At 41.5% G+C, this 23,288-nt stretch overlaps 1 protein-coding gene across 1 annotated transcript in view; it reads left to right on the top strand.

Annotated features, from left to right (window-relative positions):
• Window positions 1-22,395, top strand: part of LOC132992978 (pleckstrin homology domain-containing family G member 3) — a 33,605-nt gene extending 11,210 nt beyond the window's left edge. The window contains exons 3-19 of the mRNA XM_061062599.1: window positions 8,548-9,089; window positions 11,677-11,777; window positions 13,766-13,835; window positions 13,932-13,978; window positions 14,069-14,219; window positions 14,408-14,539; window positions 14,821-15,003; window positions 15,187-15,279; window positions 15,526-15,612; window positions 15,704-15,734; window positions 15,968-16,069; window positions 16,192-16,224; window positions 17,032-17,042; window positions 17,367-17,747; window positions 18,467-18,571; window positions 19,492-20,950; window positions 21,067-22,395. Of these exons, the coding sequence (XP_060918582.1) occupies window positions 8,548-9,089; window positions 11,677-11,777; window positions 13,766-13,835; window positions 13,932-13,978; window positions 14,069-14,219; window positions 14,408-14,539; window positions 14,821-15,003; window positions 15,187-15,279; window positions 15,526-15,612; window positions 15,704-15,734; window positions 15,968-16,069; window positions 16,192-16,224; window positions 17,032-17,042; window positions 17,367-17,747; window positions 18,467-18,571; window positions 19,492-20,950; window positions 21,067-21,737 (4,199 nt within the window). The 3' untranslated portion in view covers window positions 21,738-22,395. The remainder of the gene's footprint in view (window positions 1-8,547; window positions 9,090-11,676; window positions 11,778-13,765; window positions 13,836-13,931; window positions 13,979-14,068; window positions 14,220-14,407; window positions 14,540-14,820; window positions 15,004-15,186; window positions 15,280-15,525; window positions 15,613-15,703; window positions 15,735-15,967; window positions 16,070-16,191; window positions 16,225-17,031; window positions 17,043-17,366; window positions 17,748-18,466; window positions 18,572-19,491; window positions 20,951-21,066) is intronic.
• The last annotated feature ends 893 nt before the right edge of the window (window positions 22,396-23,288 follow it).

Below are 23,288 nucleotides of genomic sequence, written 5' to 3' on the forward strand. Positions count from 1 at the left end.
ATGAATGTCGAGCTCAAACAGACATTTGAGAAATTAGAATATTTGTCTACCACAGCAGACAAAACATCTATTATGTCATTTTTACGGATCCACTATATAAACATAGTAATTATAATATCTACAATAATACATGACATTTGATTGGAGGCTAGTCTCACTTTGTCTCACAGCAACATTAAAATAGTTTAGATTTGTGTACACTGTTTCTGTTAATTATTGATTGTATTAAGTGTCCATTTCATTATAATATTCAGATTTATCATAAATAATTGAACATGCACATGTATTTTAAGTTCTGTTAAAGAGGGGTGGAGGTGGGGTCCAAATTCTTTGACACATCTGAGCATTTAAAAATTTACTAGTTACTTTTATAATTTGTTACTCAGTAACTACTTTAGTTACTTTTTGGGAGAAGTAACTAGTAACTGTAACTAATTACTTTTTTAAAGTAAATTGCCCAACACTGCTGATCTGTGATTGGTCTGTAGCTTCAGTGGTCGAAAAAATGAGGAACTAGCGTTGTAGTTTCACCCCGCTAACCACAACAGCTTCCAGTGACGCAAAAATCATCATTTTGCGTCACTGGAAGCTCCTTTTCAGACTCAGAAATACAAAGATTTCCCATCTCGGGAAAATGAGGGCGGGATGCACGACCATGCAAAAATACTACCAGTATCCCTTTAATTAAAAAAAAAAGGCTTTTTAGGTCGGTCAGAATCTGAACCAGGTCGCTTGCTTACATCGTTGCAACACCCGTGTGATTGCCGCTTGCCTGGCAAACCGAGGGGTGTCTGAAAAGGCCAAAACTGCCTACCTTTTTATGGGCATAACAAATACAGACCAATCTGGACCAGAATGGAGACTTAAAAGGAGGACGTACTGGCTGCTTCATTGTTGTCAAAGACACCAGCACTTCCAAAGTTTTCGGGGTAAAGTCATTGTCGCAAAATTTGGCTGTTTGCATTCACACATGCAGCTGTCCCTCAAAACTTCAGGGAGTTTTCAGGAGTTTTGTGTATTTGTGAAAGCACCAACTGTTTCCCAAAGCTTGCTGTGGCAGCGGTTGGTGAGGGATGTTGATGATGGAAGTTCAGGGTGGATCTTGAGGGGCTGAAGGGCTTCAATAAGATGTAGTTCAAAACAGTCTTTCTTTGCCCGGAAAAGGGTCACACACACACACACACACTGTGCTCTGAAAGATTAGCAGTCCACACAAGAGCCTGTTTGAAGTTTTTTTTTTTTTCATTGTTGTGAGTAACTATACCAAACATCCAATTAGGAAGGGAGTTCCACCTTGTAACATGCTTTAATATGGGAGGGAGGTGAAAGCGTGCTCTCTAATCACAATAACATAAAGAAAAACAGGTGACAAGGGAAAAGAATGTGCCTTGAACTTTGGTTTTAGTTGAGGGAGATAAGAGTATGTTGCAAGAAACACAACATCCCCAATTGTCAGCTCTTTTAAAAAATCCTTTTTGTCCAAAGGGGATTGAGGTAGTGTTAAGTAGCTGCCAAGATGTTTCCAGGCACCCAACAAACAAGGCATATCATCCCTGATGACTCAATGTGATGAAATAAAAAATGTTACACATTTTTATCATCAGATATTATGCAGTAACAGCAGGTATGATCAAGCCAGTGTCTGGGGGAAATATCACAATAGGAATAAAGATGTGAGTCATCATCCACTGGGTTCAAATTCATCACCGTTTGGTACATGAGTCAGCATGAATCAAGCAGGAGCGACAGTGTGTACTGTTACTTACAGGGCAGGCAGAGGCTCGTTCTGTTCATGGGATTTTCTGTCCACGGTGACGTCAACCTTACACTTATTGTTTTTTTTCTTTTCTCATAATTAACTTAAAATATGAGATGAAACAGGCAAAAGAAAAGTTATAAGCAGTCAAGGTGCCTCAGAGTGGCCTCTGCTACCTGTTTTCCAGTGGAGGGAGAGAGTTGGTATCAGGTGATCAGTGCTCCTGCAGCTTTAGGATAAGCATTTGCATGCTGAACATAGATAGACTATGTTGTTCCTGTTTCTGGGCCCCTGATTTGGTTAGAAAACAAAAAGCCACAAGCCAGAGAGACAGCACAGGAGGTACGATAGCCCAAACTCTATTTTTTTTTCTATAATTTTAAAGAATAAAGTGAGGGTCCTACAAGGTTCACCTGAAACGGTAATGAAGGCGTGTCTTCCTCTGAAACAGCTGCTTTTTTACTGTGTAGTGCACACTCATCGTTCATCATATTAAAAGTGATCACAGGAGCTGGTTGATTTGGAAATCATCAAGGACACCTTGTTCATTCGATTTCTTGCAGTTGAGGACAAATCTCTTCCCCAGCATCTGAAAGGTATGAAAGACTGACACATTTGAACATTATAATAATCACTACATTCATTTGGTAAGTGTTAAATACTTGCTACATGTTGTTCAACCAACTTGGCAGGGATTGTTATCTGTTATTAACTTGTATCTTATTTTAAAAGCTGGCAGACTAGTAAGTACCCTAGTGTGTGTGTAGTTTGTTTCCCTATACTTTAAGTCGAGAAAACATTTTGTTTGCATTGTACTGTATACAAAAAAAGCATATTAACCTCATCCTGTCGTGAGTGTGAAACAGTAGTTTGTAAGAAAGGTATTGCTAACCCTGGCGTGCATTTGCATGGAGTCTGGTTTGCATGACTGGGAAATGTTGTTGATGTGATAATGGGAGTTACACAAATGCAGAGTTTCACAACCCAACAACTAACGTCATGGCTGCGTGCTGTAACTTATCGTTTCCGTAAAGCATGCAAAGATTGTTTTCATGCAGTATTCTTTGTAAAAGAATGCTTTGTTATCCAAACGCTAACTTCTTCAGACAGATACAGATCATCTCTTTGGCACAGCTAATAACCAGGTGCTGGAATATTCTTTTCAGTGTGTGTCTGTTCTGCACCACCTTATTAGGGACTGCTCGTCATTCATAGCAACATGGCGTCAGTGGTGGACAAGTCTTCATTGTTAACTGCGTGATGAGCTCAGACTAAAATAGAAACAAGTGCAGACTTTACTTTATTAGTTCTAGACTGATGAGTCAGCGAGCCCCTTGATGAGTGAACGTTTCGTCTGCTTCAGTGATGAAACAGACAGAAGCATTTACCCTGAAGCACCTGTCGTTTCCCTGAAACACTCATGCCATGTTCACTGTTTTTATCCAAAGGGTGTTGGCCCTGGGAAGCTACTTTGCTTGACTTTGTCCTGACATCCCAAATAACTTGACAGTGACACAGACCTTGACCTATACATGGGTTAGGGTATGCCAGCACTGCATTAAAATGAGCCCCTGTCTAGGGGATTTGGACCCAGGGAAGCAACAAAAGAGAAGGGAAGGTCATGCTTGTAGAATTAACACATCTTTGTCTGTAAATGTTAACCTCGGCTTAACGGCCAGGAAACTGGAATTCAAAGAATTACAATGAGGGGTTTGGTGTTTTATTTTCTGGAATTCCAACCATTTTCCCTTCAGCAACAACTTTAGTAATCTTCTCACACACAAGCTGCTTATATAATGTAATCCATCAAGGATCATACAGTCTCTGAACACTTGGTTTACTGACTTGGTTTTGACTTTTTTGAGACTAAATCGATTTATAAAAGCTGCCGTGAGTTATGGAGGTTAAAAGGTTGTCTGAAGTGTAGTCCAAATACTACACTATCTCTGTGGCCTTCACTTGGTTAATGGTTATGTCTGCCAGTTAACAACAGTATTGAGTTTCAGTTCTGAAACAAAGGTGAGAGTGCTGTGTTTTCTTGAGTGGGTTTGTGAAATTGAGGTGTTTGAATGGGAAAAAACCATGGCTTGGCTCAAAAGAAATTTTTTGTTCTGGACCTTATACTTAGCTGTGCAGCCTTAGTTTGTAAGTTATGATTTAACAGGTGTGTCCACTGAGCTGTTGGATAAGAAGAGGGAGGGTTTTTTGCGTCAAGAGGGTTGCATAGAAACTATGCAGATATGAAGCAATCATTCTCTTCACATATAACTTGTACCAGAAAGGTAGTGCTGTAGTACTGGAAATCGGTCTACTTCTCGGAATCAAAAGCATTTTTACTCGGTCTTGTCTCGGTCTTAGACTTGGCGGACTCCGGATTTTAAATCAAGACCAGTCAAGACCACCACTGAAAGGCTACTTTTTAAAATTATTCCTGTGATAAGAAGGAAAACAACCTTTTCTAAAACAACTAATAACTTCATTTCATTTGTATTTCAATATTTTTCCCCGGTTAGAGCCGCAATCTTCCAGGTGTTGATTTTCTTTTATTGATATTTATGGTCTTATCTCGGTCTCGCCCTGCCTTGGTCTTGGTCTTGACTTGGCCTTAATCTCTAAATGTCCTGGTCTTGTCTTGGTCTCTGAGTGCTCTGGTCTCGGGTATGTCGTAGTGTGGTCTTGACTACAACACCACAGAAATGTGATGTAAATTAAGTAACGCCAGTTTACAAATGATTCCTTGTAAGAAGTATTTTATCAGCTGACCTCACTGTGATCGACATGTTTTACTGATCATTTTCCACATTTCTCATCCTAAGATGTTTACAGATATCGCCTCATACAAGATTGGTGAACATGTATTTAAAACAGATAGGTAAATAAATCAAAGCGTGTCAAACTGTGTTATTTTTGTTATAGTTGAGGTCCATGGCCATTTGGTGGTTTTATAGATCACAGTTAGTTTTAAGTAGTTTGTGCTGCTGACTGCCCCTGTCACAGTGTTTTATTGTTAAAGACTGTTCCCTGCAGATATTGCCAAAACATCACTGGGCTTAAAAAGATTTATTTCAAGATTATCTCTTCTGCCGTAAAGCCAATGGTTACAAAATTAGACTTGTTTTAATCTTTTAATTGATCTTAGTTGCTGAGAAAAAGAAATGCTTGAATATGACACGTTTTCTTATTCCGTATGTACATTAATGTTCCCATAGTAAGCCTTCTTTGACTGCTAACACTGTCAACTGTCAAGGAGTGAATACCAACAGAAGAACATTGCAGGGGATTTTGGCATATTTTTTGGGGGCGCTAGCCACACGTTTAGCTGTGTTGCTCCTTCCACGAATGCACGATCCTTACAAGTTATACCTCGTTGTAAAGGTGACTAATCAGGCTTTCCAACAATATAAAATACAACACCAATTAGTATTATTAAAGGGGCGAAATAATTGACCAAAATAATGTTTCCAAACTTTTCTTTGAGGAGTTTAGATGCCTCAGTATTATTTTTAGAAACTTCTCAGAGAATGTTTAAATAAAATAAAACTTGTGCATAAGGTTTTAGAAAAAGCCACATTTGATACCAAACACTTTACAGTCCTCCACACTGGAGAACAGAGAGGCACAGTCACAGGCATGGCCTTGCCACTTGGCCTCAAAGCCCTCACAGATCAGTGATAAATGTATGCGAGGGACTCTATGGCACTGAGTAAGAGCAGACACTTTAAACTGACAGAGATGCATATTCCTCTCTGCCTGTGCATGCTAGACAAAGGGTTTAGATCATAGGTTTGTTTTTTTTATTCAGAGTGACACTCTGAAAAAACCTCCCTTTGCACAACATTGCATGGGAGCAGATGCTCCTCTTATCTTCGACCTGCACGTTGACCAGGTCATTTACATTCCTCTACACAGCCTGTTTCAACAAAGTCAGTGACGGGTCCACCAGCACTGGTTTTTCCCTCTGAAACATGTTTGTGGTATCAGCTACAGATAACAGCTGCCTGCACTGAAGTGGACAAGCAAAGTCAAGTGTGTTCTCCAGTCCTAAGATGTTTCAGATAGTATTCCTTTACGCTGCCATCACGCTTACTCTTCAGTACAGTTCAGTTTGATTCTGAGTGTGCAAACATGGTGTTCATTTGGGCTCTTCCTCTCCCTCTATTTGTCTTGGCATTGCCTGCAGTCTGCAGCCCAGCAGCTTCATTATAGAGCGATATTGGGTGTGAGGAAGATGAGGAAAGAGGAAGGGAGTTACAGATGCGGGACACGCCAAAGCTCAAAAACCAAATGTAAAGACAGATGCGGCAGCGGAAGCGGATGCCTCATTCTAATTTGTAGTGAGTGTAATAGCTCACCACTACACTCCCTTCACACCATCAACCCTGTGATTTGTCATGGAGTGTAAACAGACTTTTCTCCAGTGGTCAGCTCCTGCCTGTAAATACTCATCCATTACTCTTGGTGAGGTTTTGCATGGGAACTGTTTCGGTGGTGGTAGTAGGGATTGTGGAGCAAGCTTTGCAGTGTGAGAGAGACTCTCATGAGCTCAGATCTGACTCATGGAAAGTTTAAGGACGCCAGAAGAGGTGTGTATGTGTGGGCTGTGTTGTGTGTGTGTTTGTGTGTTTCTGAACAACTGAAAGGCAGTTTTGATTCTTCATCTGAAACCCATTATCCAGCTGCATGTCACACTTTTTTAAGGCTTCATAAATCGCTAACGTTTGGCACTTCCCATGCTCCCATGGGAATTATCTGTCTTGTTTCTACATAATATATTCCACGGAGAGTCATAAAAGGTTGGCTGTTCTCTATTAAACTTTACATGGCAGATAAGTCAAGTGACTTTGCTTGATAATAGTGAATCAGATTGGTTTCAGGCTCCTCCAGATTAACAACACAGCTTTTCCTCACATCAGGTTGGTGTTATCAGCTGTTGGCTGCTGGCCAATGATCTTATGATGAACACGTGTAGGTTAAAAGTTGTCAATAATAGTGGAAGAAAGTGTATTTAAGGCTCTTGAAATTAGCTACATCTGTGAACTATCAACACCAGATTATGCCCTCCATTCCCATATGGCAAAACCACTAACGTTCGTCATTTCACTGTTTGGCTTAATGATGGTTTGTGCCTGGTAGAGTTCAATTTATTAGTCTGAAGTCAAATTACATGACAAAGCCTTATTTCTTTAGCTGGGTGAAATGGTTTCGACCCCCTCTGCCCTGCAAATATTTAAGGAAATGGAGCTCTCTGCACAGTGGCCGCTCAGTATTCCTTTCTCACACCAACATGACTTCATATATTTAGATATAAACGTTTGCGAGGAAAATTCCCCATTCAGCCAGGAAGGATGTGAAACAGAATATGGATTCTATTTCTCTGAGATTCATATGAAGCCCGGAAAAGACATATAAACAAAAAGCTCCTGGTCCCCTTCCCCATTTTTTTTTTCCCTTTCTCATCAGTTTCCCCCCCGACTCTGTTTTTCCAAGCTTCAGCCTTCAGCAGTCAGGAGGACAGGAGGAAATGGCTGGGTTTTCCAGAATATGCAGTGTTGTAATTTGGCCATGTCAGTAATGATTTGAGCGAGGCCTTTTACTGTAAACCACTCCTCTGTGTCCCAGTCTGGGAGGAGAAACACACTGATCTGAGCTGTCTTTTATTGATTACTGAATAGTGGTCTGTTTAGTGTGCTCAGTATTACATTCAACTGGAGTTGTCTCTTGACTGTTTTTCAGTTTGATGTAGGTCAGTAATGGTAGGAAAAGTCATCATGAAAGACAATTTTTAAAGAGCATCTAGTTTATCATGAAACTAGAAATGTCATCTAGCATGACATTTCTTAATCAAAAAAAACTATTTCTGAACTTTCTGTCACATGTTCTAAAAATATTGATGACGCATTTGAGTGTGTGGTTGTTGTACCATTTGTTGTCAGCATTTTCATCACAACTTCTTGACTAAAACCCTCAGCTCAACTGCACAGACGCCAGACTGGTTACACACCACAAACGATTGATAAGGATCTTTATCGTAGTCCAGTCTCGTGTGTTAAAATGATTAAATCAATATCCGTATTTTAATTTGAAAAAAATATGACACACAAAACAGATTTCCCTGCTAACATGTCTCACCACGTCACCACTTCTTATGACATGAATGAGGGTTAAAGAAAGAAGCTGACAGCTGAAAAACATGAAAAGAAAACAGCAGGATTATTTCTGAAAGTGGTAATAAGAAGTTAAATGATGAAGCGTTGAAACCGACACACAATTGCAGAGACTAAATACATTAATCCAGCACTTTACCTTCTTAAGTACATTTTGTATACTTCAGTTAAACAGATATCGTGTTGTTACATCCTTCCATGATTATCCTGCAATACATCAGTAATGGCAGACTTGTTGTTTTGTGATATTATTGCGATCGTGTGCCACATAAGACAAATTGTATTGTTGGGTATCATATTGGAAGTTACCCTGTGATTCCCACCCTTAATTGTCACTGTTTAGAATACATAGTAAGAAATATGAAAGATTTCTTGCTGAATAAAAACAAGTTGTGAATGAGTTTCCTACACTAAAGTTGGAAAAAAATACAATTAACGTAGAGCAGATGTTTTACTATTATACTGAAACAAAATGTATTGTTTGAAACTAGAAATACTGAACCTTTTAGATCTTGAACTGTGGTCGTCATAAATGTTTTACTTCGCATACTAATTCAAAGTTAAAAATATGCATCTCTTAAAAGCAAAGATTTACCTTGTGTCTGTATTTCTTCTTACCTGTCCCAGAATCTCCTCACCTGTCCTCGCCGCTCTCTAATGCTGAAAATGACCAGCAACACGTTGTCTTGGGCCCGGACTGCTACAGTCGGCTATGTGAGGAGCCACTGGACGGAGAGGGCGAGCGTCCAGTGAGCCTGGTGTCTACCCTGTCCTCTGGTTCGTCCCGGGATAGTCGCAGCCTTTTTGGAAGCACCGTAGCCCTTCCTTCCTCCACCACGCCACCTGTACAGAACGAGGAGGACATAGACTTGGAGCTGAGCCCGGCTGGAAGCACTGGAGGAACAGCCAGGGACCAGAGTCCCAACATTAAAGACTCCAGGGGCCGCTGGCAGGAACGGCTGGAGTCCAGGGTGATCGCCAACCAGTGGAATAACAACAACGCCTGCTCTAACAGGAAGGCAAGAGTTGAAATACCTCACATCCAAGCCTCACCTGTCATCGCAGACGCCATGGCGCCCAACCCAAAGTTGACCTATGTGGACCGTGTTGTCATGGAAATCATCGAGACAGAGCGCATGTACGTCAAGGATCTGCGCAGCATCGTGGAGGTGAGTGGATGTCGAGGGTTTTCTACTTCTAATTGGACTTTCCATTACAGTTTTTTTTGCTGTGGTCCAAGTATTCACTGTGAGCCAAACCTTATATATATATTGGAGAGTTATTCATCAGTGTTCTGTGTATTTAAAGCATATGTTTGATTTGGATTTGTATGCAGCAGTGACTTCATGTCTGCAGAACTCTTTAGAGTTGATTTACTGAATTTGGCCAACTAGAAGTTGGACTGAACGGCTGTTTAGAGCAAATAATGTCTACAGTGTTCAAAGCAGCTGTTTGTGGCCGCAAACTAGTCTGGCACTTGTTAAACATGCAGTGGATTTTTCTTTTCCTTTTCATTACCAAACTCCATTCTGATTTCTTAACGGGTTGGTCAGTTGACAAATATGCAAGCCTGACATATGGGAATTGTGTGCTCTGTTTAAATACTTCCAGTTTGTTGAGATGAAGGCTGTGGTCATAGTCTTGTACATAAACCATTCTGTATATTTACGGTGCAGTGAAAGTTTACAGCCTGTAGCCTGGGATCATGGAACTCGTATCTGGAGTACAAACACGTCAAAACCGGGACATAGTGCAGGTCTTTCGCGGCCGAAATCATGGGCTTTCTGATCTGAGTCAGAGATAGTTGAGACCTCATCGCAGAGATGTTAAAGCATGAAAAATGGGTCAGGGACAGATTTACCACTAAACAGAGCGCTTACATCTTATCACGTCCTCTACCTTCTGAAGTCTGGAAACAACTCCAGACCCAGTAATGTTGTCTAACTCCAAATATTCCCTTGTGTTTACAGCAGGTCTCTGCGGTCAAACAGTCTGCACTGCACTGATGGTAATGTCTTTAACACGTGAGGCACTTCTGCGGCTGACTGGCAGTAAAGCAGCCAGCACCTCTCCTCACCTTGTCTCAGGCCTGCCTGGCTGTTGCTGTGGGAGGGCGGTCAGCCCTTGTGGCAGCTTGAGTAACGACTTGCTCCAGACAAACACTTTTTCAGGACTTTTAACTCTTCCAGCTGACATGAGCAGCAGCCCGGCCCAGTCTGGACCCGGTCACACAGGCGCTGCGTCAAGCTCCATCATGCCCCCGAGCTCTCAGGCTCTCCCAGCCAACAAAAACACCTCCATCTTTGCTCCAACTGAAACAATAACACTGATTAAAGGAGAGTGATTGATTTTCCATAGGCCACAGTGTGGGAACACAGATGTATCCTCAATTCTTTCATGATTTCAGTATGGCCTCCCATCAAATGAATTCCCCTCAGCTCCTTTCAATTTCACGCCGAGACATGAATGTGACGGAGACGTGAGAAGCTCTTCCCTCGTTTTGACATTGTTTCCCCAGCAAACTAATTCAGAAGCTTCCGTTTGATAGTGACACTGAACCCATGAGCAGCTGTTGAAGCTAGGTCTACTCTGCCTTTGTATCTAATCTATCTCACACTCTCAACTTTCACTCTATCCATGAAATACAGTTTATACATGTGGGACAGCTGTTTGAGTCCAGCTGGTCTCACATGTGTAAATACATCACAAACCCCTGGCCTGAACACACCCAAAGGACTCACACTCGTACTGTTAAAACAAGAATGTGGTCTGAGGTTCTTGGAGGTTCTCAGGATGATTCTAGTTTACCAATTGATTAAACAGTGCTACAGTTTCTTTGATAAAGCTCTACACACATGGCCTTGTGTCTCTCATACTGTGCCAAGGGTCATGTATGTATGTATGGTGAGTTCTTCAATAGGAGACTGGAGACTGTCTGCAGGTCAGCAATGTCTCGCACTGCGCTGGAATGCTCCATCTATGAGCATCTACAGTTCAGCCAGTAGTGCGATTTGATGACTGTACTCTTCATCTGGCCTGCCCGGCAGCACTGCTCGATTTGTATCTGTGTGTGTGTGTGTGTTTTCGCACCAAGCGTCTGAGCAGCTGGGTGTGTGTGCAAGCTGTTTAATGGAATGCTCTTTATATAGTCACTGCGTGTGTGCATGTTTGCCTCTCGTCAACTCACTCCTCTACTTGTTTAGAGCTGTTTGTCTGCCACATTAGTGCATAATTGAAATCAGCCAGATGTTGGCATATTTGGCTACTTTTTTTTTTTTTTTTTTTTTTTTTTTATAGATATTTGTACTTATGGAATCCAGGGGGAGACTGTTGGAACAGGCTGTGCCGATGTTTATGGTCTGGGTACCACAGACCCTCTTCCAGACAGTCACGCTTGCCTCTCGTTTGTAGAACAAACCCTTAAAAGGATCCTTTTAAAGATCACATTACTGAAAGGGTCCTTTAAGCCTTGTATTTATGATTATGACACTTTTCTCTTTGTGTACAGCACAATACATTCATACACTGTTGTGCCACCACTGAAGGAGTCAGTTATATCAAACCAAATGTTGTTTGAACACAGAATTAAAGAGACGACATCAGGAACTCAAATGAGAATGTTTTTCTATATGCAGGCTCCCTCTACTGGTAAGAATGTGGAAGTGCCTCACTGCCTTCGATGACGCATTCAAATGTCATGAAATGTGACCTTTTATATCCAACTCCATGTTTTACTCCGCCCCTGCTGTTTTCCAGGACTACTTGGCCCACATCATCGATATGAACAACCTTCCCATACAACCGGAGCAAGTGTGCGCACTGTTTGGAAACATAGAGGACATATACGAGTTCAACAGGTAATCCACACCAACGCAAACACACTGAGAAGCAATGTTTCCTCTCAAGATGTTTCCCATCTAATCCCTATCTAATGTTTTTCATTGCAAAATGACTCAAAACAACAGGATTATCTTTCAGAAGAAACCAAAAAAAATCTGACTTTGTGCCCACATTCTGTAACTGAGATATGTTTGGATGTACTTTTTTATAAGAAATACAATATTAAAGATAATACAACAATAAGGCATGTGAAGAATGCATGACATATTCACTACTGGTATTTCCTTCACTGACACAAAGCGGATACACTGAGAAACAAAAGAGTGATGCTCAGTTGATAGTGCACATTTTTTTAAAATTGTTTTTTTTTTTTATTCCTGTATTTGAGAGAGAGGAAGGTGGATAGAGCCAGAAATCAGGGAGAGAGAATTGGGAACGGCATGAAGGAAAGGAGCCCACAGGTTGGATTCAAGGCCACTGCTTGTAGGACTATGGCCTCTGTACATGGGACGCGCGCACTAACCACTAGGCCACTGGCGCCACAAGGGAGTGCACATTCTTTGTAAATATGTGCAAAAGCAGGCAAATGGATTCGCTACCAGTTTTAAGATGTAATCTTCTTTTGTCAGCAAGTGCCCCATTGTTGACTACGCTGAGTGCCAAAACACACATTAGCATTCTTCTCTGCTCCCACAGTCAGACGCCAAGGCGATCATAAAGCCCCTTGACCACAAATGGAGAGGATTTGTTTCTAATTAAGTTGTATTACAATTCAAACCAGCTCTATTAAAGAGATTTTGACAGATTTGGGAACTAAATACGTTAATCACAGAGGTAATCGTTCTCACTGTGGCACCAGGAAGAGGAAGCTGTGCTTTTATTGAGTATCACATTGAAGACAGTGATACTTCTTTTTATGACGGTTTTGTTTGTGTGCACGAATGCTTGTCTCAGCCTGTGAACAGGTTCAAAATGTTTCCCTTACATTGCGACAGAGTTTTACTTGAATGGAAGGAGGCCAGAAAAGGGAAACAAGGTGTTTTATTGCAAGACTTTTTTTTTTTTCTTTTTTTTTGACAATTATCTTTTTTCTGGAAAATGAAAAAATAAAGTTGTCAGTTATAAGTTATTCTTGACCCATTGATCACACATTGAAAAGCACTCTACACACTGTACTGTACAGCATGTACAGTAGTTCTTTCAGTTGAATAGTTATCTGTTTAGCTACACTTCAAACTCTTCGTAAAGGCATGACTTATTTTAACTTCACTTACATTTGACATGAACATTCATTTATTGATTTATTATTTTTTTTTCTATTATTTTTGTGACATTCAACTATATCAAAGTTGACTGTTATTGCAAATCTTGTGGTATGAACAAATATTGACGTATCTGAAACAATAGCAACGGCAAGAATGTCTCATTGTACCGTGAACATGTTGACACATTTGCCGGTGGTTGGTTTCAGTGAAACCAACATTGTTTGATCTGAGTTGTGGAATGCTGTGTGATGAATTATGTTTGATATTTTTACATCTTATGTTAACAGAGCAGTTTTCGAGTGAAGTGCTTGCAGTGATTGGTAATGTTTTTAAAATAGTTGTACTTTTCCTCTGAGACCCTCCCTTCATGTACCTCACATCATCAGTTATGCACTATATATATTCACACTATTTATGGAGGTGATGTCACACAGTGTAAAGCATTACAATTCCTTATAATCCTCAGGTTGTGCTTTCCCAAGCTTGAGATAAAGCTTGTTTATTCTGTGACTTTGGGCATGGAGAAATCCATATCAAATACATGTTCTTTCATGCGCAATGATGTATTTTAAGAGTGTTTGCTGCCCTCTAGTGGTCTCATCCATAAAGGAGCTGTACTTTAAATAGTCAGTCATCTTTATTCCTTTAGGTGTATTTATCTCCCTTTATGGGTGATTTTGTTTTTCTTGCTTGGCAAAAAACAAAAGGTTAGTAAGTTTACCTCTGTTTTGGCTTTTCAGTGAGCTGCTTCAGTCCTTAGACATGTGTGAGAACGACCCTGTGGCCATTGCTCGATGCTTTGTAGACAAGGTGAGAAACTGCCCCTCCTAATTCTCTTTGCAGTGATATCAGATCCTCAAAGAAATGAACGCTACTGATTTGTTTGTCTGACTTCTGTCTCCTCAGAGTGATTACTTTGAAATATACACTCAGTATTGTACCAACTATCCCAAGTAAGTATCTAGATAATCATCTGCTGACTTTGTAGAATTATGAAATATGTAAAAGTCAAATGTTTATTAAACTTCTCTGCTGTCTTCCAGCTCGGTGGCAGCACTGACCGACTGCATGAGTCATAAAACTTTGGCCAAGTTTTTTCGGGATCGCCAGGCTGCTCTGAAGCGCTCCCTCCCTTTAGGTTCATATCTGCTTAAACCAGTGCAGAGGGTCCTGAAATATCACCTGCTGCTTCAGGTACAGACTGTGTTCAGTGGTCATCTTGTGTCATCTTAGCTTTTCTTCGAAATAGAGCCTGCAGGCCTCACTAGCTACAGTATATATTTCTGTTATCAACTATGAACGAGCACTCTTCAGCTGCGTACTACATCCAACTGATGAACAGTTAGTGCATGACCTTGCAATGTCCCCAATCTCTTTTGAAGGAAATTGTAAAGCACTTCAACCCAGATGAGGAGGGCTATGAGGTTGTTCAGGAGGCCATAGACACCATGACCGGAGTGGCCTGGTACATCAACGATATGAAGAGGAAACATGAACATGCTGTCAGGGTGCAGGTGAGCTGGAATTAATACGCATGCATGTCAGCATTCAAAAAAAAAGGCGTAATTATGTATGACTAATCAGGCTTTCCAACGATATAAAATACAACACCAATTAGTATTAAAAAAAAATCCCTGGAGTACGTAACTGACCGAGTGTTTCTACCTCCTGGTTTTATTTAATTTTTTGGTGATATGTAATAATTACATACAAGCTGACACTTGGTTGGCATTTCTATTTTCTCATGATGTGTGTTTTTTTTGGGGGGGTAATGTGTTTTCATGTGCATGTGCAGGAGATACAATCTCTTCTGATCAACTGGAAGGGTCCTGACCTGACCACCTATGGGGAGCTGGTGCTGGAGGGCACCTTTCATGTCCTGCGGGCGAAGAACACCCGTACACTCTTCCTCTTTGAAAGGATGCTTCTCATTACCAAGAAAAGAGGGGAACACTATGTCTACAAGACTCACATCTCTGTACGTTTTTTTGACTTTTTTTTTTCTTCACAAGGTATTTTGTAGTTTTACTAAATGAAGGTGTGGAGAATGGGGATAGCATAAAACAGTAAATAGTATCAGATAATACTAATCTATACTAGAGTCAGCTGAAATAGGTAAAGCCTCAGCCGTATGAATACATACTGTATGTTGTTGTTGCAGTGCTCCACACTAATGTTATTGGACAGTGCAAAGGATCCCCTGCTCTTCAGTGTCATCCACTTCAAGCATCCCAAGCAACCCCATACAGTGCAGGTAAATGTCAACACCAGTGACTGTCAGCCGTTTTCATTGTGCAGCATAGCGACACAAAATATTTTGTTGAGATAATAATATAAGAAAATACAACGAGTTGATCATTATTTTCACAGCAGTTTTACAACCGTTCTTCTCTCTGCCCAGGTGTTTGGAGTGTTTCTCTATTCTATAATACTGTGTGCATACTTTGTATCTTTTTATCCTTAATGACTCTTTGGAAATAACAAGTGTTTATTGATTCAGGCCAAGTCAGTAGAAGAGAAGCGTCTCTGGGGCCATCACATTAAGAGGCTCATACTTGAGAACCACAACACCATCGTCCCGCAGAAGGTAAACAACACAACAGTGTTCATCCCAGACCAGATCCCCAATTTCTCTCCTCCCAGCCTCGTGTTTAAACACGCTGTCTCTTTCTGTGCAGGCAAAAGAAGCCATCCTGGACAATTCCAACTGTGAGTGTGACAAATTGAGTAACTCTTGTTATGCTTGGACTCATTCAGTTGTTCCCATAGCAACTAAAGATGCTGCTCACAAAAGCAGAGGGGGCTTAATTTCCAGCGGAAAATGTAAAACGCTGTTTAATTTCAGAGAATCGTAGCCCATTACCCCTCTTTGTATGTATGTGGAGAAAATTGTTTTTGTAATTGCGGTTGTCAGTGCAATGAAGCATCCGTCTGCTGCTCAGGTCCAGGGATGTACCACTACAGCCCTGAGAGGCTGAAGAAAACCGAGCTCTACCAAGCTGACGACTTCCATCTTGGAGGGCGTAATGGGAGAAGGAGATCAGGTTAAACACCCCCACTGTGTTATTCATTTAGATTTGCTGTTTCAAAGAATAATATTTCCTTGATGATTAATGGTAAGTTACAACATCAGTGGGTTATATAACTTTCCATTTCTGTCTTTTAGAGCCTGTAAAACAAATCATAAGGACGACAAAAGGTTGGTACATTGACTGTTGTTTGTTATATCACCGGATATTCAGAAACATCCAAAAGGGCACATTCATTACAGCGGGTCAGTTTGATCCACTTTGCGGATGCTATCCGATGGCACTGCACCCCCACAGTCCCCCTCCCTAGTTTTATTTCTTCGTCTTTCGTCTACATCTCTACTGCACCTCTCTTTGTTTTCCATCAGAGACACCTGGAAAACAGATCAAAAGACACACGCACTCCCACTCCCACCGGCCTCGCCTATAATGCAGTTAATTATATGCCACAGTGGTTGAAGGCTTTGTCACAAACAAGCTTCTTTTTTTTTTTTTTTATAGTCAAATTCTGCCTTGCCTTCAGATGTAAGCAGCTTCCTGCTCTCATTCGTTCTAATTTGCCGTTATCAAAGAGGAAAACCTCTGTATTCCTGTCCCCAGCTCTCCTTTGCTCACAGTCTCGATCAATATTTCCAACCAATGTAATGTAGAAGCAATTTTCATGTCAACTTTCCTATCTCAGTGAGGGAGTAGGTCATCACATCCTGGCTAATTGCATCATGTTCAGTTTAAGTCTCTGAGAGGAAGATGGTTCTAATTAGTATTTATCTAGTCACATGGTCTCCCTAAAGTCTGGGTCAGACTGACTAGAGCCTCGCTCGATCTCTGCCTGTGCAGACTGTGTCCTGAGCATAATTGTACAAGATGCATGTGCTGTTCAGGTCATTTTGTCATAATATTTGCCTTATTTTTAGGGTTATTGACATTTTCATTTGTTTATCTCTCCCCCTTTCTTTTCTTCTTTGCTCTCAATGCAGCTGTTTTAAAGGTAAGCGTCTGAAATCTAAATGTTATTCAACTTTGATAAGCGTTTACACTCAATCAAAGCGTTTTAAGTTCAGTGTGCTGTGGTGAGATATGGTTTTATAACTCAGCGGTACAAACTTTCTTTTCTAATTCTTCAAAGAAATACAAACCTAATCTGCACAGAACATACTTTGGCTTGCCCGTGGGGTTTCCAAAAGTCATATCTCACCCAAAGCTTAAAGCCACTTTATTATGATTCCATCCCATTTACAGTCTTGCTATCAGATCACATCTCGAGCACTGGCTTTGCAATAACAATCCACATGTCTATGACTTCACGCTACAGCATGCAGACAGTGAGGGTGCACTGCTGGGGGAGAGGTGCTCCCTTCAGCCAGCCACTAGTGTCAGTACACTGGCCTTCAGCTTAGGCGAGCTCCAGGCTGAGAGTCCATGTGTGGGGGATCTCAATCCTAGAGCGGACTCTTTGGAGCAGCTAAGTCCAGCTGACAGTAACCCCAAACTGGGCCCTTCACCCAGCAAGGGGGATCTGGAGCAGGAGAAGGCCGAGGAGCCAAATGAAGAAGAAGAAGAGGAGGGGGAGAATTATAAGGAAGATTTACTGATGGGAGACGACCAGGTAGCCGACTTTGCCAGCTCAGTGCTGGCAGCCATCTCCTGCTGGCACTATAGAGCCAGGGCTTTGCTTTCTACTCACTTCACAACGGTGAGGGTTTCAGCCACCCACGGGTTTCCCATTTCCTGCTCTGTTTGCTGGCCTACCACTACTCTGTGCCACTCCTTCTCCCACGCAGGGTCTCATCATTCTACCGCCTCTTTTTTAACCGCAAACAGAACAGACTAACACCGGCTACCATTTTCACTTTGCACGCTGAATAACCCAGGTTGTGTTGTGCTAATGAAGTGCATGAACTGCAGTTCTCCTGGACTGCTAAAGTGAAATGTGTAACATCCATCTGCATCTTTTTGCTTGTATCGTTCTGTAAAGTTGAAAGTTGATGAAAGACATCCTTCTATGCATGCACTGTTCTCCTCTGAGTTGCTACAGAGGGTTTTTATTTATTTTTGGGGGCGGGGGGCTGAATGATATTGAATCTTATGCATCAGCAACCCTGCCTGCATTTGCATAATGTCCCTTTTTTACTGTTGTTTGACTTCAAAGGTTAATGTAGCCCTTTAACTCAATTATCATCATAATCATGAGAGCTTTTCTCTTTTCATAATCCTACTTCATAACCTCATTTGTCCTTTGATTTTTTTCATCACTATTAAGTCTTTGTCATGGTTAATTGATACACCATCATCTTTTCTGAAAATGTATGAATACTATCGCAAGCCCACGTGAATTGTCTGGGACACTGATTGTCTGCTGTGTTATCTGGAAAATGAAGAACTCTGTTTAATGTCCTGCGTTGTTGTTTTAAGGATGAGCAGAACATTGAACCGGCTGAACTGAAAGCTACAGAGAGAGAGGAGATAGAAACTTGCAGCCAAGAGGAAAATCATGTTGCTGCAACTGTGGACACACAGGTACTAAATAAAGAAGCCTCGTATGAAACTATACACTCATAACCACACGTGTCTCTGAGGCCACATGTGACATTTATTCCCTTTGTTGAAGAATGCGCTGCTCTTATGATGCCATTGGTGTTGCAATTTGTTGTTAAGCCTGTTTTCTAGCCATTGTATATGTTGAATGACACACTTTCAGCTTATCTGTTTCTATTATATATGCTCTTTCTGAGAACGAGAGCGGCTACATTGGACCTTTAAGTTGGTCTCTTAATGAATAGATGCCCTTGGCCACGCGCATGGCCTTTCTCTGAATCATTCCTGGAGCGAAATTACTGCCAACAAGTTAAAACACCTCTCTGATACATACATGCAGGCAAACAATCCCAATGTCGTTCCTCGGACAGGACTCCTACTGATAGGGCAACACTGTGTTTGGGAGCCAGGTGCAGTCCTTACCTGATTCATGGTGACTTTTTGAGCGCAGGGTGTTTTTCTCTCTCACCTTATCTCCCCCACACAGCTCCAGGCTGCACATTTTGCAATTTTCAAGCACTTCTCAGAGAGCAGGCAACACTTGAAAGGAAATTTATCAGCACTTTGGAAACTGTTCAAGCAGCAAATACACAATGTTCACCGTTAACCCACTGAGGATTTAAAATACCTGGCCCTATATGGACTTGTTAGCATCAAAGCTGCAAATGCAATCAAACGTTCTCCTAAATGTTTACCACAATTTAAAACTGTACATTTCATGAGTGTAATAAAGCTCAAGTGGGCCTCGTAAAATTAAAGACATGCATCATTAATATTGGATACTTGTGATAAACTGCTTGGTCTTTTGAGATTTTTCTAAATGGAGCATGCTTACCATTATAACGCCTCTTTACAAATGCCACCATGTAATTACATCCCAAACCCTCTTTTTTCTATTTTAGGTCGGTGTGGAGGATCTGTGCCCTCTGGACTGTGTCTTGCAAGCAACAGACGGCAGTCAGATGGAGGTGCAGCATTCCCAGTGCCCAGAGTCTCCTGTCTCCCCTTTGCAACAAGAGGCTGTCACACCAGAACCGCAGGACACATCAAGAGAAAGTATAGAGGAGGAAGAAGGGGAATGTGATTCCTCTGGTCTCGCGGTGGAGGACACCAGTGTGCTGACAAACGGGGATCTCTCAGAGGACGAAGAGGAGGTGCTTTCAGACAACAAAAGCCTCCTGCCTTCCTCCGTGCTGGACCAGGCAAGTGTAATCGCCGAGCGCTTCATCAGCAGCCTGTCCAGACGAAGCAGTCTGGTTTCAGAGGACCTGGGTCCCCTCGCCTGCCCCTCACCCTCGATAGAAAACGACGTCTTTAAAAGCCCCTCAGCCTGCATGGACCTGGAGAAGCAGACTCAAATGTTGGACTGCTCTACTCCAGAGCCACAGGTGAGATCTGAGGCTGATCTGTCCACACCTGAACATGAACCAGTACCAGAACTGGAGTGCAGGTCCACTCTCTCCAAACAAGACCGCCTCCTCATCCACAAGATTAAAAGATATTATGAGCATGCTGAGCACGAAGATATTAACTTCAGCATCAAGCGCAGGGAAAGCCTCTCCTATATCCCCGCGGGTCTGGTTCGTCATCTGAGCCGACAGCTCAACACTACTCCCCAGGAACAGGCTGTCCCAGTTCACAGGAAGGGACTCTGTCGAAACCGTCCGACTTCCTGGTCCGTGTTCGACCTTCCCGGCCTAGAAAAGAGGAAAAACACAGACAGAAATCAAAAAAAGGAACCACAGCAACCAGAAGAGCCAAAAGCTAGATCTCAGAGCATCACAGACTCCTCCACTACAGAAGAAGAGTTCAGATCCTCATCAGACATGCTCAAGGTTTGGCAAAACCTTGAAACAAAGGAGGAGGGCCAGACAGTTCAGCAGATAGACGATGAGAAACGTAATGACTCAGAATTGGAAGCAACACAGAAAATCATCTCAAACACTTCTGCCGTTGAAACCAGTAAGCAACCGCTTCAGATTTTAGAAGAGAATGAAATAAGCACCACTTCAGAGGGCTCTTTGATATCATCTCCCACCACAACTGTTCCAGCAGTGGAGGGGGGGTCCTGTCAGGACTCTAAGGCCCTAATAACTGAGGAAAAGGGCCAGTTAAACCAAGACCACCTACCCCAAATAATTAGCTTAAGAAACGGTACGGAGGAAGACCAGATCCTACAGGACATGGGAAAGATGAAAAACAAGGTGTTCCAGCTGGCTCGTCAGTACAGTCAGCGCATAAAGAATAACAGGCCGATGATCTGGCAGAGGAACCGAGAACAACAACAACAACAACAACAACAACAAGGCTTAAAGAGTATGCCTGCTGTCTATGAGGAGAAGATGCAATCAGTGAAAAAGGGTAAATAGGATGCAAATGGTCACCATATTGCTTGCTTTTGCGGTAATGTATTTTAAGCTTGTAAGTTGTTTCATGTTTTTTTTTTATGTCCGCCTGTTTTCTGTGTGCATATGCAGGTAAACTCAGCATTAGGTTGCCATTGAACACTTGCAATCAGGCGGTCATCCATGAAGAGCGTTCCCCAAGCCCAGTCAAGACCCCCACCTCTGGAACCGTCTCCCAGAGCACTCTGACCGGACCGCAGAGCCCACAGTCAGACACTTTCCACTGGCCTGACGTCCAGGAGCTGCGCACCAAATACACAAAGACCTCCCACTCCAAAGTAACACGCAGCTGCACTGTGCCAAACGGGATGCTGGAGTTCTGTACAGACAGGTGTAACAGCTGCTCACATAAGTACAGTAGCTCCTCTGACCTCCACAAAACTCTGACAGACTGTTCAAGGATACAGCCTGAATCTGAAAGCAGGGAAGGGGGTCCTGTTGTAGACGACTGGCCACAGACTCAATCCAAGTCCCAGCCACAGCTCCAGCCCCTGCTGTGCAGGTGGAGCTCTTTGGACCACATGATACCCCTGCATGACTTACAGAACCTTCAAAAACCTGCAAGCACCTTCTTTAAAACCAGCCAGGTGTCTCTGATTACACCTGGAGAGACCGGCAACCCGCTCCACGAAGACTCAGACTGTTCCACAAAGTCCTCTGCGCTGGCTGCAATGAAGATAACAGACAGTAATCTAGTGAAAAGCTTACGGGAGAAGTTTCAGAGTTTAAGCACAGGCTCGTGAACTTTTGAAATATGTACATTTTTATAATCAGAGACTATCACATGGAAACATTATCTGCCAGTAACCCAATGCTTCCAATCGTCTCGTTTCCCACAACTTGTTATCTGCACATTGTTGAGCACAGTGGTGATGATGTTTGTACCCGTGTAAACTAAAAGGGATGTGATTGGTCACTGGGTGGGGGCATCACTTCTTACAAAAGGTGTATTGCAATATTTGTACATTTGGAATTGTTCTGAACTGTTAAAGTGTGTATATAGTTCACTAAAACACTTTTTATCATTTAACAATTTACTGTACGCTGAAGTTTCAGAGAGAAGCAAGAGGAAGCTTAAGTCATAGTGACTGCACCAAAGAGGGTTTTCTTTTAACATTTGTTGACTTTGAACACACGTGATCACAGCTGTAACTTGCTTCCACGTCTACTGTAGCTGCTTTTGAATCTGTTTTCATGTATTGTATCACTGGAGCTTTATTTGTCTCAAGTTGTATATTTGCTTTAACATTATTTATAAAAGAAAAACTGTATATTTGACAGATTAGCCTCATGTAAATACTGAGCAGAAGCAGCCGTCTTTAGTTTTCCATTACAGACAATAAATGGTTTCATACTTGAAGTTTCCCATATTTTCAATAAAAGAAGAAATGTTTAAGTTTCCACGTACTTCCCTTCTTTGCCCAGCCGTGCAGTTCAAAGGAAATACTCGTCTTTTCTGTCTAAAGTGAGTCGATCTAGTAATGGCATCATTTTCTAAGACTGACTCGTTGAAATAAATGTTTCCATATTTATATCTGAGAGAGGTTGTCTTTTATTAGAAGCTCATACAGAAGATCAAATGAGCATCAACACCGTGATGTTACCATGTTTGACACCAACAGAACGTATGTATCTTATTAACATTTCTATAGTATAAAGATGATCCAGCATTTCACTAAGCCAAGGAGAAACTAAATAAAGTTATTGCACATGTGACTAAAAGTAAAACATATCTAATCATGGGACTGAATTATTAAATGAATCCTAACATTCTGATAATTGTCTGTGACTTCTAAAACAACTGTTTGTGTTTTATTCTCTTAAACCTTCATTCATTTTATTTAAGAGATCAATTGCTAAAAAAAGATTGTATTTTGATTTATTAAGAAGTAGGCCAGGGGAAATTGCAAATACATTTGGTCATGCATTGCCCGTACCGATTACTACATGAAATATTTCCTTATCACATTGTTTTATGAACTATAAACTACCACATTTCAATTGAAAACTTTGCTTCATTTTTTGTATCATTTTAAAAAGGACAGACATTAGTGATTCCCCATGGAAAACTCGTGGTGCTTCTGGCGTTTAAGATAAGCTATAGTAGCTATTTTCTAAATACTCTAAAATTTTTGTCTGATGAATTTAGTGCTTTCTGTCACAAAGTACATCTTGACTAACTGCGGTTCTTTCCCTCTGCATTCATAAGTATTGTTTTCTAAGAATTAAAAAAAAAACTTCCAGCATCGTGCTGTATATTTTAAGAATGAAATTTTTGTCTTATTGTGAATATT

This window comes from Labrus mixtus, chromosome 18 (genome assembly GCF_963584025.1).
Source record: "Labrus mixtus chromosome 18, fLabMix1.1, whole genome shotgun sequence".
Taxonomy (NCBI): Eukaryota; Metazoa; Chordata; class Actinopteri; order Labriformes; family Labridae; genus Labrus; species Labrus mixtus.